We start from the raw sequence: 18126 nt of genomic DNA, 5'->3' as shown, positions 1-18126 counted from the left end.
CACTGTTTTCGCATGGTTTCAAGCCACTTCCTCTCCCGAGAGAGAGGTCACAGGCTTCTGTCCAGAGCTCAGTGTCCTGCAGGAGATTTCCCAGAACCCCACGCACCCCAGCAGATGCACTCTTGGGCACATCTCCGTCCATCCTGTTCTCTCCATCAGTTTTTCTATAAACACGTCTGCATTGGTAGGATGAAGCCATTTAAATAATGATAATAACAAAAATATTGGCTGTAGTTGGAGGAGGCCGGCCCAACACAGAGAACAGGATGCGATGATTGCATGTTTGTAAAAAAAAGCTAACTCCTCTCCTAGGAGAAGGTTGAAGGTTAAGGTTAGGGCAAAGGTCGAGGATTAAGGTTAGGACAAAGGAGCTGGTTTAGAAGTAACTACATTTGGAAAGAATCCTATCAAATCATCATGGGTCTTTACAGTTATTACAGTTTCTTGGCTTTTTTGCTTTCATTAGATTGGGTTTTTCAAGTTGTGATAGGGAAGTGCTGTCCTGTAATATATAGAACAGGGCTAATCAACTACATTTTTCTGCGGGCCAAATTTGGCAGATAGCTCTGACCTGTGGTCCGGGGGGGGGCGAACGTAACACCCATGACAGAGTGTTTTTTCAATAGCCCTGAAATAAATGCTCTGGTTTAAAATTTTCCCGTCAAAATAAAAAAACATTTTTAACAATTTATTCTGGGTCCGGATGGGATGGCATTTGGGTCCGTTGGTTGCGGACCACGGAAATAGAAATTTGCAGAGTTAATCAGGAATGAGATTGGGTCCGGACAGGACTGCGTTCGGGTCCGGATCCGGACCGCGGTCCGCCTGTTAGTGACCTCTGATATAGAACATGTCAGTTCAGATTAAGTGACTTTGCAACACTGCAAATGATCTAATCCTAATCCTGGTTTTAAATCAAATTTATTTTCATGTATACACACAAGACATGAGCACAGGACAATAATGAAATCTTCTGGCCTTGCTGCTTTCTCCTTCCTTAAGAACAAAATGACCCTGCATCTCTCCCTCTTTATCTCTCTCTCTCTCTCTCTCTCTCTCTCTCTCTCTCTATCTCAGTGATAATACAATATAACAATAATACAACACTATGTAACAATACTATGTAATGCTTTACAAATTGAGGAAAAGTAAATAAAGTAGAATGTTGGTTAGACAGGGCTTTTTCTCTCTCCAGTGTGTGTGTGTGTGTGTGTGTGTGTGTGTGTGTGTGTGTGTGTGTGTGTGTGTGTGTGTGTGTGTGTGTGTGTGTGTGTGTGAGTGTGTGTGTGTGTGTGTGTGAGTGTGTGTGTGTGTGTGTGTGTGTGTGTGTGTGTGTGTGTGCGTGTGTGTGTGTGTGTGTGTGTGTGTGTGTGTGAGTGTGTGTGTGTGTGTGTGTGTGTGTGTGTGTGAGTGTGTGTGTGTGTGTGTGTGTGTGTGTGTGTGTGTGTGTGTGTGTGTGTGTGTGTGTGTGTGTGTGTGTGTGTGTGAGAGAGAGACGTTGTCACTCATTGTCCTCACCCTGGTGGCAGATGAGGACATATTGTAGCACTAATGCGTGGCACTCCTTGAGTTCCCTGTGCAGGTCTGGTCATTTTTGAATATCAAAGAGGCTCTTCAATCTGAGACATTTAGCAGAATTTTTTGGAAAGACTTCTTCACAAATCTTCTTGCTTTTTGAGAATTCTCTTAGAAAGTGCAGTTCTATTTAGGTTTGGTTTCTTAGCACTGTTGGCAAACTCTTTGCTCTTTTGGCAGCCAAGATTTCTTGTGTCTGCCTGACTCTCTAACCAGACGATGTCAGTCTCTCTAGCCAATGTCGGTGTATCTAGCCAGACAATATCGGTCTCTCTAGCCAGACGATGTCGGTCTCTCAAGCCAGACGATGTCAGTCTCTCTAGCCAGACGATGTCGGTCTCTCTAGCCAGACGATATCAGTCTCTCTAGCCAGACGATGTCAGTGTCTCTAGCCAGACGATGTCAGTCTCTCTAGCCAGACGATGTCAGTGTCTCTAGGCAGACAATATCAGTCTCTCTGGCCAGACAATGTTGGTCTCTCTAGCCAGACGATGTTGGTCTCTCTAGCCAGACAATATCAGTCTCTCTAGCCAGACAATATCATTCTCTCTAGCCAGACAATGTCTGTCTTTCTAGCCAGACAATATCGGTCTCTCTAGCCAGACGATGTCGGTCTCTCTAGCCAGACGATGTCAGTCTCTCTAGCCAGACGATGTCGGTCTCTCTAGCCAGACGATATCAGTCTCTCTAGCCAGACGATGTCAGTGTCTCTAGCCAGACGATGTCAGTCTCTCTAGCCAGATGATGTCAGTGTCTCTAGGCAGACAATATCAGTCTCTCTGGCCAGACAATGTTGGTCTCTCTAGCCAGACGATGTTGGTCTCTCTAGCCAGACAATATCAGTCTCTCTAGCCAGACAATATCATTCTCTCTAGCCAGACAATGTCTGTCTTTCTAGCCAGACGATGTTGGTCTCTCTAGCCAGACAATATCAGTTTCTCTAGCCAGACGATGTTGGTCTCTCTAGCCAGACGATGTTGGTCTCTCTAGCCAGACGATATCTGTCTCTCTAGCCAGACGATGTCAGTGTCTCTAGCCAGACAATATCAGTCTCTCTACCCAGACGATGTCAGTCTCTCTAGCCAGACAATGTCAGTGTCTCTAGCCAGACAATATCAGTCTCTATAGCCAGACGATGTCGTTCTCTCTAGCCAGACGATGTCGGTCTATCGAGCCTGACGATATCAGTCTCTCTAGCCAGACAGTGCTTACTGACTCTGGACCTCCTGAACATGGTTCTCAGTTTTTTATCAGTCACCAGGTCAGGTAGTTACCATGGTCAGGTACATTATCTTTTTAGAGCCAGTTACTTTGTGATTTTGTTTGACATTCCCAATAAATTCTTTTTACATTTTTTTTTTACCTTAGATGTGTGGTAAATCCAGACCCCACACTTCACCACACACAGACACCACACTTCACCTCACACACCCCATACAGACATACTTCACCCCACACAAAGCCCACACATAAAACCACACTTCACCCCACATTTGATCCAACACTGACCTCACACAGACCCCACACTTCACTTCACACAGACTCCTAATCTCTCCCCTTACAAACCCCACACAGACTCCATGCTTCACTGACATATAGGGCAATGGATTCAATAATTAATATATTAGCATCGGAATTTTCACAAACTTTTATAGTACATAAAGCTGTGCATCCTTTATCTCTGAGTTCATTCACTGCTTGGTTAAAATTTCCTCATTTAACCTATTGTGATACCTAAATTGTGGATGCATGATTTAATTTGTGCCTAAAATAAACAAGTGTTATGTTCCTCTTTCACATACACACACACACACACACACACACACACACACACACACACACACACACACACACACACACACACATCACATGGGTTCTCAAACTGCAATTTAATTTCAAATAAATGTCGATTTTTAAGTCAAGACCTTGATCAATCTTCACATGGACACCCACTGGCCAGTAACTTCACACTGTTTCCATTTCCAAGTTTGTGTTCATCACTATGACTGAATTAGGGCATGTGCTATGAAGTTTTGTTCATAATGATTTCAGAGGAGTCATTGGGGGTCACAACTAAATCTAATGAGTAAACTTCAGCAAATGAGTAATGATATCCACTGCACCGCAACTATTACTCATAGCTCATTATGTCATGACTGTGTTTGTTTGAAATTAATCAACTCTTTTTTCTATAATGTCTTTGTAGTACTGTTGAATGTTTGGAGAAACTAAATGAAAATATTTTCTCATAAAGATTAAATGTGGAAACACTGGATTTTTCTGAAATTAAAAATGTCATACAAGTTTAAGATGCTTTGAACTGAATCCAAAGAACGTCAGTAAACTACTTGTCCATCTTTAAGGCTGGTCTTTGGTTTCGCTAGTAATATAGAAGCAGTATACCATTCACACATCACACGCTTTAGCGCTAGTATTACCATAACACTGCAACAGGGTTAGTCTAAATAGCCAGTCTTTGTTGTCTAATCTAATCAACCTTGACAGCATTCTCAGTCTTGTTTTTTTCACAGTATGCCTTGGAACTATCATAACTGTACAGAACATATAACCCTGCTAATCACCAGCACTGAACACAAACCATAACATTGACAAAGCACTGCTGAAAGAGTAACGCACCGCCTACTAATCAGGTAACCTTTGAGAGGGTCTCTCGGCCCAATTTAGTGGCGGTGAGTCACAGGTGTGGTTCTTCTAACAGCTCACTTTGTACACTGCTCGTCTCTTTACTGGAAAGTCCTGTAGGCACTGCCCTTCTACTGTTGCTCTGCCCTGTTTATGCCTGCAGCTAAGTAGTATCTCAGGTACAATGGCGAAAGCCCAAGTACCATTGAAAAGAGGTCCTGCTTGGCACCTAAAGTAGACTGCACAAAAACGGCTACAGTTTCACACTTTTCAAAAGTTGTAAAGGAGCTTACAGAGGTTACACAGAGTGGAGGGGCCGGAGCTTGCAACAACAGCACCTTATTCTTTCCTTTCAACCATGCATGATGGGTGTACAAATCCATTTTGGCTTTCAAAGACAAAGGTGAAGTGATCTAGTAATGACAGTGAAATAAATAAATTCTTTGGATTAACGTTTCCTGTCCTGTTCTTATCTCCTAGTTCCTTGTTATAGCTTTCCAGTAAATTTACAGACTCTAACGTGTAGCCCAATGGTGTCAGGTAATATTGTCATCCCAATAGTGTCGCCCAATGGTGTCATCATCTCCGGTGTTCAGTTCTCTATAGTGGTTTCTCCTAATCCAGTCCTTAGGGACACCACTGAGGACTTTATGTAGTATACTTTGTGTACCTGGATTTAATAATTCTATTACACAATGTTGATTTGAGAGCAATTAATAAATAGATCACTGTTGTCAATGAGTTGTCAGTGTTGTCAACATAAGGTAAGTACTGATAAAGGTAATAAATACAGAAACTTCAGTCAAACTAAACTAAGTGATCGACTTATTTTAACTTATTTAAGGTGATTATGATTATCAATTGAATATCTACATCATCAGCTGCTCTATGTTATAAGCCTCCCAAAGCAGGGCTGATGGCAGGGCAACCAATGAATGTTCATCCTCTGGTTTAAAGAGCACAGATGTGGGCCTTTGAACAACAGAAGAAAGACGAGTGGTCTACTGAGTCATCTTTATTATTTGTCAGAGCAACTTACATATTTCTAAGTATTCCAATATGAATTGGGCCCATGACCTTGGTAACCCTAGCCCGTGCTAAGAGGCTAGAGAGGCTTTCCTAGGTCTTGTCTTATTTCTATTCAGGGAAAGTGAAAGTATGCCGCACTGTAAATATAAAGGTGTTTCCTTTATGGTATAGGTAGCTATCTTGTGGGTCATGGGGTCTGATGACTATGTTGCATGAGTCAGGTATTTTCCTGAATATTCCCATCCATAATCTGCAGATGCTTTAGTCATAATTGTAAGTTGTCCTAGATACATGTGGCAGCTTGATGCTATACACAGCATGTAAAGTAGCATATGTTTTTATGGTTAATAAGCTTTTTATAAGGTTTTATAATATTCTGAGGATCACTAGATGTGAACTTCAATGCATGTTTATGGTACATTCTTTTGCTTTATTCCTTAAAGACATACATCCTGTTTATGCTTCAGCATTGTGTAAAGGACTTGTTCTGGTGATTGAATCAACTGTTTTGAAAACATAACCCCTGTGTCAGGAACTGTGCTTAAAAGCTAAATATATTTTTTTATTATTTAAATTTTTTTAGACACCATCACCAGTGTCGTTATTCAGTAGCCCTACAGTGCCAAATATTGAATTACATAGCAAATGTACAAGTGTGTGGGAGAGAACTTCTCAAAGCATTTTATCTAGAAGTGAACATACCGAAGACCTGAGTGCTTCCTAAGATAAAAGATATAAAGCCCCTAATTCAACCCTGACTGACATATAACCCCCAGTGTATAAAATGAGAAGAGATATTGCTTAACAGCATGAACATTAAAAATCTACATCTTTTTCATTGTTCAAAGTCGAAAGAGGCAATTAAACGAGCAAGATGACAAATTCATTGTCTAGAAAGGCAGACGTCACTTCAAGTCCAGGTTTTGCGATCTAAATGGTTCAAATAAAACTGCATCAGTAAAAATATATGAATAATTATATAAGTAAATATGCACAGGAAGCATTTCTGAGCTCCATCTGTCTATCCACAGGTACGGGGGTAGGTCGCTGAGTGAAGGAACAGGTAGACAGGATGTGCGTGGGGAGAATGGACCTCTTAGAAACACACATGCACAGATAAATGGAGCTCCAAGGACACCCTGTTCCATCCGAACATAAACAAAGAAATAGTTGCACTGGGCTCGCTCCATAATGCACTTTGAGGCTGAGTGCAGACTGGAATCTGGGCTCAAACGCTATTCCACCACAGCCCAGCGGTGGTAGGCATCTGTCTACACATGCTTTGTACCACGGTGGCGTGGTGCACAAAACTGCCAAAAACCGACGGGCTTAAAGGCTAGTTTTCCATCTGTTTTTTCCCTGTGGTGCTTTCTCTCTGACAGAACAGATGAGACACCAGCCACCTGCAGGCGTGCTGCACTACCAAAGGCCTTGTGCTACCAAATAGTAATTCTGCATACATATGCACAGATGGGTATCAGCAGCATGCATGCAGGGGCCTGCCCGGTATGTCTCAGTGCCCCAGACAGTGCAACATACCCTGTATCTCCACACCCACGGCCCACATACAGATAAGCTGGATGTCATTTTTGAGCGCCTTCTTTCACTTCTGGCCATGTCCTCTCAACGCCTTCCATAGCAAACCAGCCGATCCTGATAACAAAATTTACCTGTCAACATCAGCGCGATCGCGGCAGCAGCATTACCTGGGAGGACCCGCTCCCTGGTGCCATGCCCAATCTGAACCCGCGCGGCGGAAAATGGGAAATGCCAAAGGAACGTGGCGAAGTGAGAATGGAGGAGGCTGATGTGCGGCCGCATCACTGCTGATCTGCGGGGAGGCCGCGCACTCCTTCGTCTGCCTGCCATCTGCTTCTCATTGCGAGCAGGCACTCTGGAGCAGCCGGCCTGCAATACAGCAGCTCCCCTGCACGGCGCCAAGCCGTAAGCCGGAGGGACAGGGAACGCACTGGCAGGAAAGACCTCCGGAATGACGGGCCGTCTCATCTCGACTCAGACAGATGTTGGAATAACTGACTGGCGCTAGCAGTTAAGAGATGGTTTAGAAAAAACAGGAACACATCAATGCGAAATCAACTCGTGAACTTTAAGCAGCACATGATGTAAAAAATTCTATATGGTGCTGAGTTTGCTCCCTCCTGCTTGGTTCTGCATTCTTTCTTCCCCACCGCATTCTTATCCAGGATGGTGTCCTTACACCCACAGCGGCACACCCACTACTGCGTTTGAGGAGCTGACCACTGCCGGGACAAGCCAGCTGTTCCTGGGCCTTATCTCCATATCGAGTGGGCCTTATCTCCATATCGAGTGGGATGATGAGTCCTCCACTTGTGGTGATGATCCGGATGAGTCATGGGTCCTCCCAGAGCAGGGTTTCAAGCTCTCAGACCTGCTGAGGGCCGGTGTCAAAGGAGAGCGCAATGAGAGGAATGTTGTCATGCTCTGTATATGGATGCCATGTTGTTTCCTTGGGCTGTGTATGCTCTTTTTTCTATTGCGGTATACCAGTAGTTTGTATGTAATTAATGGGATAACATGCAGTTAGTGGTATAATTAGGTTTAAAAGATTATTGTTTATAGGCCCAGGACAAGTATTTTAGTGTTAGAATTGATTAACATATGAAATGTTAGTAAATACTAGCATTGTTAGAATGCTATTATTCTAATTGTTAGAAAAATTAGAGTGACTAACCTACATCCATCATTCCTGTTGTTTCAACAGCTGCCTTAATCTGTGTTAGAAATAAGTGCTTAGCAACTAACAACCTGAGGTGTATAGAAATCATTTACAGGTTACTCTTAACTTACTACTCTTCAGATGGGTTTTAGGATTTTACCAGAATGATGCAACCATGATGGTCTAAGAGATCCAGCAGGAAAATATTTAACACCTATGTTGCTATGATAAAACATATGTATGAAAATAAATATATTCAAGACCAGTTTCCCAGACCACCACTAGTTCTAACCCTGCAGTGAAAATTAGGTTTACTTCAGCATCACAGCTTACCTTACAGTTTATTCCAAGACTAGTCTTAACCCATATCCAAGAAACCAGTTACAGTAAAAACAACAAAACAGTCTTAACTTCAGAACAGATAACCAATGAAGGGATTAGGAGCTGGTGTTAACAAGGTGGGCCGCTTGTCATCTGTGAGGTCAGACAGGGAGCTGTAAGTCTCATGTAAGGACAGGGTGGGCCACTTGTCATCTGCGTACAGCAGAAAGGAGGTGGAAGTATTTTCAGAAAATGGGAGCATGCAGCTGAAGTTAAAATAATAAAGAGTGATATGCTGAAATAGATCTTTGCACATGGAAAAGACACACGAATTACACATGTAAAATACACCTTTTATGTACACTAATTTAATGATGTTATTCACTTTACAGCCTGTTATAATAGATAATCCCTGGCTGGACACTGGAACTTATAATCGCCACTTTGGTCAAGAGAGTCTAGCACGGAAATAAAGCCTGTATAATTTTTTTTTATATAAAGTAAAAATTATTACCAATGTACACATGCCCTTTTCCTATTTTATATTCATAGCTAATTAATTATTTGAATATATGTATGTTTATTCTTTTTTTGCAAGAATGAACTACCATAATGAATTATAACAAACAACAAACACAAAAATATTTATAACTGAAATAAGTCTATGACTATTGTATAACAGTATGTGATGATGCTACATTAAACGTATCTCTTTTGTAGAGCCATTTTTTATCCATTTTATAAATGAACAGCAAAAATACAAATCTGTTTCAGTCTGGCTCACAGTAAAATTTCATCTGCCTGATTTGAGTGGTTTAGTTACATAAAACAAATGTATCTATGCAGGCTAATTAGATTAAAGCAAACCAGGTTACCTTCACATCCATCAGCTGCTGCCTGGCAAAATTGAATCAAAGTTAGCTGAGCTCTGATACATGCTGTGTGCCGTACTGTCAGTAACCTGCAGAGACAGAGGCACTCCAGAACTCTTTCATCCCATATGCAGAGATTAGCATTACCATGTCTGCTTCTCTTTCCTCTGCATCTGCCATGGAGCAGCGCTCTGACCTCAGGAGCATTAAGGCAGAGACGGAATGAATCGTCAATTTCAATCACAAATGTCATTATTTAGAGACTTTCAATTTTGCCTGAATAACACAACCCAGGTGTCTGGCGTAATGGCATAATAGATTCGTTTAATGTTGCTGCTTTACGAGAGCCTCTTTTTGGGCACTCGTTGTCGTCCATTAAGGGACACACTGACATTTGTGTGTTTTCTTTTGCCTAACTGTACTCTAGTTGTCACACAGCCAGGCAAGTGAGCTTGGGACACAATGGTTTAATGATAAGACACTCTGGCCCTAGTCCAACAAGTCCATTCACAAACAATAAAATCCACATGATGCCATCATTCACAGGACGTTATTGCCGGGACCGCATTGATGTGTTGACCTCCAGCGGCACAGCTACTCCTGCTTGAGAAGCCCAAGGGTCCAAGGCTCAAGTGTGGCTTCTTAATCTGTCCACCTTGAGGGACCAGATGGTTTCAGGTTGAGCTAATATGTAGTTTGGATCAATTTTTTGGATCCATTGGATCCAGTTTTGGGTTCATTACATTGCAGTTCCTCATCGCTCTTGAAATCATGGCAGTCATGGGACAGACCAACACACACAGAATACATAAGAGTTCCTTCTGCTAATCTCTTGGCCTCCTGCTGCAAAAGATCCCTACATTTAAAACAATGGAGACTGTTATTGAGATTTAATAACAAAATCTAAAAGGTTGTTAAAGACAATAAAGGACACTTTCCCTAAAGCAGATGAGTCAGTGGTATAGTGCTTCCTAAACTAACTCTCTCTCTCTCTCTCTCTCTCCCTCTCTCATTCTCCCTCTCTCTGTCAGGGTTGTTTTGCTTGTTTTTGGATACCATTACAAAAAGACCCTTGGCAAAAATAAAACTCGGAAATGAAATAACAGCCCTGGTGAGGCCGCCCAGCTGAGCGTGCCTTGGCTCTGTGTGGTCTGTCGTGATCTGTCAGTGTATTAGAAGAGGGGGGAGTCTACCTGCGACGGGGCGGCCGCCTCTGCCGTCCTCTTCTCCTCAGAATGCTAGCGTTCCCGTGCACATGGGGGAGGCACATGCATTTAAAGTGATTCACGAGTGGCAGTGGCCAACGGAGCCATAAACAGCAGTACATCCAGCTGGGAGCGGGCTGCAAGACCAGGCTTTATTATTGTTATGACTTGGCAATGGGGAGAAGTGGAGAAAAGGGGGAACTGGGCTGGTGGTGCTGCTGTGTCTGCTAGAGTAGTGATGGAGACAGGGCCTTTTATGGGGCCATGGGTTCACACTCAATAAACCTTATTTCCACTGCTCAAATTAAAAGCAGGTTGGGGAGTGGGTTTGTGCGTGGATGTGTGTGCACGTGCATGCACACACGTGCACCCTAGATCGGATAATATGAACCTCAAGGTTTAAAAGCCACCATATAGACTCAATAAAATGATAACAAAATGACCTGAGACAACTCCATGCATTCTTGAAGTTAAAAACAGGTTTTGGAATGTAAGAACACATGCAGTGACTGGGATAAACAATCTTATTTTCACTCTTAGTAGTTAACATTATCCACCTGACCAGAAATGGGTTCTCATTAAGTGTTTTCCAACAAGTACAAGCCGATAGTTTTTTCCAACAACACGGCCCCAAAAGAACAGCATCGATTTGAAAAGAGCGAGATGCCAGGAAAACCAACTGCAGGGCATGCGGGTAACAATGCTCTCCTGAAACCTGGCCTACTCATGGAAGGCTACCAACCTCCTTTTCTGATGTCATTCTCTAACCACAATCATACAATCTAGTCCCTGCTTCTGTCCTGGAACCAATTTCCTAATTAGTAAACGTAACTGATCTCTCAAGTCCCCCAGTTGCCAGCAGAGTTTGACTGTGCTCGATGGAGATAGCAGTCGTACTTGTTCAGGGTCCATGTCACATATCTCTCTCTCCAGCACATGGAATCAGACTCACACAACTACCTCCCATCTACATGTATCAGTGCGCTGAAAACTGAGACATAGTCTTCATGAGAACACAATCTGAAGGTCTGGGGCAAAAAATTGTGATGAAGTATATGAAATTTAATTTGTACATTTTTTTTCCTTTTTTCATTTTGATTGCTTTTGGAATGGACAGTTTCTTGGTGATGCACGAACCTCTAAGACTTCGTTTATTTACAGGATGCCATAAACTGCCCAAAAAGTTACTGATCCACATTTCATTTTCCAGTTTTAACATTGTTGTGTACTCCCTCCCCATGAGAAAGTTAAAAGACATTTATTATGTCACTGTTAGAAAATTCTCCTCATAAAGTACATAGCATGGTACAGATCACTATTCATTTTGCAACACAAATGCATATGCTCTATATGGGATGCTCATTGCCAATTTGGCTCATTTGCCTTTTTTTTTTTTTTTTTACATGGCTCTGTCTCGGCAAGCTGAGTGATTTATTGAAGTTATTTTTTTTTGGATCATCATCTGTGAAAAGAGGCTGTGAATTAGAGCCAAACTGTAATCACATGACGTCATTTATGACTAGTGATGAACAATTATTCAGACTTGCCATGCTGTATATAGTGGTCAGTGTGTGTATTTGCAAGTAAATTCTCAGATTTTTTCAATGCTGTTACATTCAATCAGTAATTACTGTATGTATCAGTAAGTATGAACAACTTCTTTAAGGTGTTATGGTGACACAGTTCACTTCTTCTGCTTTCTTTCTGCTGGTTGTCGTGCTTAGCACCTTCGGGCTCCATCCAACACATACAGGTGAGATATTTTCATAGGCACATATAAAATCTGGTCTCAAGTTAATAAATCTTGAGAACATAGTCAATTTGATAAATCTAACTTTCAATGTTCTTTAAGACAGATAAATACTGCATATATTTCTGAGTTATGTAACTTTGTCACATGTTTATGGTCATAATTTAAAGCAGCTTTAGAGAAATTACATACACAAAGAATTCAGATCTCTAATGAGCAAGCAAAGGGCATAATGGCAAGCAAAAACTCCCTGAGAGCAAGAGGAAGAAACTCTGAGTGGAACCAAGGACAGAGGAAGAGGAAGAAACTCTGAGTGGAGCCAAGGGAAGAGGAAGAGGAAGAAACTCTGAGTGGAGCCAAGGACAGAGGAAGAGGAAGAAACTCTGAGTGGAGCCAAGGACAGAGGAAGAGGAAGAAACTCTGAGTGGAGCCAAGGACAGAGGAAGAGGAAGAAACTCTGAGTGGAGCCAAGGACAGAGGAAGAGGAAGAAACTCTGAGTGGAGCCAAGGGAAGAGGAGGAAACACCAAGAGGAACCAAGGACAGAGGAAGAAACTCCAAAACTCAGACACACATCAAGGAGAGAGGAAGAGGAAGAAACTCTGAGAGGAACCGAGGAAAGAGAAAGAGGAAGAAACTCCTAGAAGAACCAAGGAGGGATGAAGATGATAAAACTCTGACACAAACCAAGGAGAGAGGAAGAGGAAGAAATTCTGGGAGGAACCAAAGCTCAGAAGTGTAACCCAATCCTCTGGTCAAAATCAGTTGACAAGCTAACACATACAATGTTGCTTTATTTATAACTTTAAATTGCTATGGAATTTATAAGAGTAACTGAAAAGAAGTTAGGAAATTATAAACAGATTATTTAGTGAGAACCAATTTAGAGTTTGCACAGTGAACAGCTAAACACAATAGTAATAGATCTGACAAGAATGATAATGGGATCTTCACTATAGTCTCCATGATATCCAGTAACACTTTTTGAACTCTTCAGGAGAGTCGGGGGAACATATTCAACCACCATTTGGAAATAAGGAATAAGGAAAGCTGGGTGACTTTTTCTGATTTCTTCAGATTACTGCCACACATGCAATTTAATACTTCACATACCACTTCAAATAAGGCAGTATTCATGGGAGCAGCCCTGAGCAGCCCTCTCTATTGTGTTTAATAAAGATATAACATAGTGCAGCATCCCTCTCATTTGTTAGTGTTGGTCATTGATGAACTGATTTAATATATTCCATTCTGTTAGACGATTAAAGCGTTGAATGCACCTGACTAGTGCTTAATACGTCAAGGTGTCAGTCAAAATCTACAGGCGTTTAACAGGAAACTCCAATGTTCAAAAGAGCGCGGTTATGCGAGCGAGTGGATGATGTCTTAGCTTTGACCGAACGTGCTACTTAATTTTTTTTCCTGTCAAATTGCACGGCTATAAAATATGAATATACGTATTTTGATATTTAAATATTTGCATCACTGTCAAAACTTATTTAAATAGTCTTACCTGACTTGCCCACTCCTGCTCTTCCGAAGACGGCCAGTTTCACCTCAGGGCTCTTCGCCATGGCGACGGAAGCTACTTCAGCACAACGACTGGATCGCAGAGCGGACAGGTGTGGGTGTAACGTCGCTGACAGCTCATCCGTTCATCTCTGTCTCGGCATGTAAAGGTGGGATCACCTATAAACCAGGACACATACAGGCGACTTTAAGCCCCGAAGCGTTCCCAAACAGCTAGCGAGCACCTCGCTTGGCGCGTGGCAAGCGTGGCGAGTCTTACGGAGTGCTCTTTTCATGCACGACTGCCAAATGTATTATGCTGGAAACATATCATACCCTGTTTCCATCAGTGATAACAACATTATCGTCATGACTCACACTCATCCTTGGCGTGGGCAGAGTGCGTCTGTGACAGCGTATGTGCGTGTATGTGAGGGATGTGAGGGATTAATTATTCATTCAGAATCAAAACGTACAGCGCCTGCCGCTAAATAGATCGTCATATCGATTTAATTTCTTTCACTGTCACCAGCCAATTAGAGGTAAATTGTGGGACACATTGCATCAGATCTTTCAAAAGATTTGCTATAAAATACGTATTTATCTAAACTACTGAAGAAAATAGGATAGAATCTGTGGAAGCAGTAATATTATTATTATTATTGGAGGAGCCAGACATACCAGATGCATGCCACATGTACTAAACTGAACAAGTGCTTACTAAGTCATGGATGCTGTGTTATTTGCCCGAAGGGTTGGAGTGGCTTGAATTTGACCCCAGCTGAGATCTTAAACCCAGCTGAGATCTTAAACCCATATGAGATCTTAAACCCAGTCTTTGAGGCTACACTGCTCTCAACTTCACTTTGGATCTCAGTGCTGTGCGTAATAGCTCTAATCCCCTAGCAGTCTTGAGACACTCCCCTTCTTCAGGGTGTTTTTTACGGGGTGCTTATATGATTGAAGGTCTCCAGACTGACAGCCCTGACCATCTCCTGTCACATTAAGACCAGCGTGTGCATGCTTTATGGCCTGAACATTTCACCATGGTACATGCTTTTTATCATGACTATGTCCTGATTATCATTATGTCATCATTGTTTATATGGTACCTGTAGATACATGAACTATCCATGAATCCAAATGACACATGTCGATATTTCATGTTGAAAAAGCATGAGTAATAAGTAAAAGCACAATGTGTGTATTTTTTTTGTACCACTCTAGTTCTTAATAGTATTAAGTTCTGCATTTGCAAATTTGGTGTGATGCAATATTGATAACATCTATGGAAAGTCAACACTCTGTCTATTGTAGATAGACAGAATGTGTCGAAGTATGCGAACATCACTGCAATAACGGCCCAGTTTCAGAGTGTCCACAGTGCCCAACCATGTGGCCAGATGTTAACAGCATACCACTTCAGTACCATACCTTTAACACTGTAATGCAGGGGTAGCACTCTAACTTTCATTTACTGTAACACTCAGCATTCAATGTAGGTATAACAGCCTAAGGTTGCAGGGAAATCGAGGATTGAGATTCACCAGATTCATACAAAGAGAGTGAAACCAGCCATTTAGTTTTCCCATGAGAATATACTGTGTAATACTACCTCCCATGAGAATATACTGTGTAATACTACCTCCCATGAGAATATACTGTGTAATACTACCTCCCATGGCTGTGAAGCAGTAGGACATAAAAACACTTTAACACCAAAAGTTCTCTTTGTGATGCCACTGACGTGTAGACTTCAGCACCCAAGACCTCACAAACATCACTGTAATTACTCACCCTAAGTCCCCTGTTAAACAGGGTGGTTGTGCCTTTGTTCCTTCAAACACAGCCTAAAACAGGAGAGTGAGATGAATATCTTCAATAAAGGCAGTGACAGATGGAGCTAAGTGCCTGCTAAGTGGTCTCCGAGGGTCACGCGCTGACACGTGAAACAAATCTGGAGCATTTTGGGGGGAAACCCAAAGTGAGGCTTAGAGCACTTACACTGACGGTTGGTCATACCCTCACTGATGGTCGCTTACCACCTCTTGGGAGACAGTGTGTGTGTGTGTGTGTGTGTGTGTGTGTGTGTGTGTGTGTGTGTGTGTGTGTGTGTGTGTGTGTGTGTGTGTGTGTGTGTGTGTGTGTGTGTGTGTGTGTGTGTGCGTGCATGAGTGTGTTCGTGGGGTTGTGAGTGTGTGTGTGTGTTTGTGTGTGTGTGTGTGTGTGTGTGTGTGTGTGTGTGTGTGTGTGTGTGTGTGTGTGTGTGTGCGTGCATGAGTGTGTTCTTGGGGTTGTGAGTGTGGGTGTGTGTGTGTGTTTGTGTGTGTGTGTGTGTGTGTGTGTGTGTGTGTGTGTGTGTGTGTGTGTGTGTGTGTGTGTGTGTGTGTGTGTGTGTGTGTGTGTGTGTGTGTGTGGGTGGGTGGGTGTGTGTTTGTTTAAAATATATGCAGCTCCCAACTCCCATACTTTCTACACTAAACACACCCTTGATCTAACCCCTACCCAGTGTCATTACAGAACATTTAAAGCTACAAAGAGAAGAGGCGTTGGCCAAAGATCCAGTAAAAACATTTCAGAGAGATTTAAACACGGCTCCAGAACACTGGTTGATGCCTATGCTAGCAGACTGAATAATGGCTGGTGCGTTAAAATATCACAGACACATAAAATCATATGGCAGGGGTCAGTGCAGATGGCATCCACCAATGCAGGCATCTTAGTCCGGCCTGGAAAGGGATTAGAAATGTTTTATTTGATGTGTCTGATCATGTAACCAGAAACAAGTCAGCAAGTCAAATCTATACTCTACATCTAAGGCTGTAAGGATTTGTTCACCAGCAAGGGCCCATTTAAGGCTGTTATTCTCTGCTTGTGTTACTGCCTAAGAATTGAGGGTTTGCTACAACCCCACTTTTGGTGAAACAGGATTCCGTCAACCCCAACCCCCCCCCCCCCCCCCCCCACTTTTGTCAGATTAAAATGATACTAAAATATGCTATGTGTGCTATTATATCCCAGAACCCAGACTTTTGATAAGCTTGACACACCCCTGCTAAGGACATTAGGGATTCAGATTTGTGCCATGAAACGGGGAATGATAATGAACATATGAATTGTCCTTATGAACAAACCTAAGCAAATCAACTTTCACATGTCAATTAACATACACATAGCATTGCATAATAATAATAATAATAATAATAATATGAAGAAGAAGAAGAAGAAATATTAATAAAAACGGAATCAATGGAAGACAATACCAAACGTTATTGAGACTTCAATTTAACCAAACCTGGGGTGGAGACCACTCCACATAAAAAAAACCCTTTATTTACCCTATATACTGGAACTGCACAACTCGTAAATTATCTTTAAATAGGCCTGTCTTCTTTCTTCTTCAGGTAAACAATAAATACGTTGATGAATGAAATAAACTATTTAGGCAACGTACACATAATCGTCTCCATTTTGGGCCTACATCTGGAATTCTCTAAAGTTTGCTAACCTTTCTGCGCTTGTAAAGTTTGCCACGCGTTTTCTTTCTACCTTCGTCTGAGATCTGGACATCAGCTCGTTTACAGCGTCGCACTCTTGGCGCATCCAGTGGCCGGCATGAATGCAGACTAGGACAAAGCACCTTCCGATAACTTAGCTGCCTGGCAAGAGGATGCGAGGACCAGTCGAATGTGAATCAGGGCGCCCCGGGCATCTCCAAGGACACAGCAGCATCGAACAGGCCACGTCGTTAGAACAAGTTACGGGGCATGGGGTAGCAAAACCTACAACTCTCCTTTCATAGCATGTGTGGGAGCTATCTATAAACTCATCGTGATTTATAACGTTCCTTGGAACTTCGTGATTTATTTTTGCATGCATAACCCTCGCACCGAAGGTTACTTTGAGACAAATTTAATTCTGAAATTGTAGATCACCAACGGACGCAACAAATCAATCAGGTTCAGATTTACGGACTGCGAATCATTGCCTATACCATAATCATTAATCGTTTAAGTTTAATCATTACTACTTGCGCTAGTTATATTTGCCAGCACATTTCTGGTGTTGTCATACACCCTCTGAGGTGTCATTGATGAGAGGCTCCTGACGTGGACACCCATGCGTCAGAGGATAAAATAGCAACAAACATAAATGAAGCATACATTATGATTAATGAAGAACTGGAAACATACTGTTAGCTAGCATATGACAATCATAAAGACCAACCTAGCTTTTTCATTAATAGGCGACTTTTGACATTTTCCCCATTTGTGGATAATTGCTGTCAAGTGAATGAATAAATCCACTTACCTTCAAATATTTTGCCAATCTGTGAAATCTCTGAAAAAATAGAAGCCAGTAGGTTCAAAGCCCCTGGTGATTCAGGCTGGGCAGCCAGACGCTCCAGATGTGCCGGTAACCTACTGAAGGGCGCTGCGCTCCCAATATTCACACAGCAGTGATAAGCAACGCGTACTCGGGGCTCCTCAGAGCGACGGTCTGCCGCAATACGCGGAGCGGAGCC

General features: G+C 42.3%; 1 protein-coding gene across 2 annotated transcripts in view; it reads right to left on the bottom strand.

Moving 5' to 3' along the window:
- rerg (RAS-like, estrogen-regulated, growth inhibitor) overlaps window positions 1–18126 on the bottom strand; it is a 35626-nt gene extending 17500 nt beyond the window's left edge. Inside the window, exons 1-3 of one of the 2 annotated variants that reach the window (XM_077006420.1) lie at window positions 17913–18126; window positions 15399–15451; window positions 13606–13781 (exon numbers count right to left, since the gene is read on the bottom strand). In XM_077006420.1, coding sequence (XP_076862535.1) covers window positions 13606–13666 — 61 coding nt within the window. In that variant the 5' untranslated portion in view covers window positions 13667–13781; window positions 15399–15451; window positions 17913–18126. The remainder of the gene's footprint in view (window positions 1–13605; window positions 13782–15398; window positions 15452–17912) is intronic. The other variant, XM_077006419.1, reaches the window with a different exon arrangement.

Source organism: Brachyhypopomus gauderio, chromosome 5, assembly GCF_052324685.1.
Source record: "Brachyhypopomus gauderio isolate BG-103 chromosome 5, BGAUD_0.2, whole genome shotgun sequence".
Classification (NCBI taxonomy): Eukaryota; Metazoa; Chordata; class Actinopteri; order Gymnotiformes; family Hypopomidae; genus Brachyhypopomus; species Brachyhypopomus gauderio.
The sequence above is the reverse complement of the archived record's forward strand: the minus strand, read 5'-3'. Positions and strand labels throughout refer to the sequence as shown.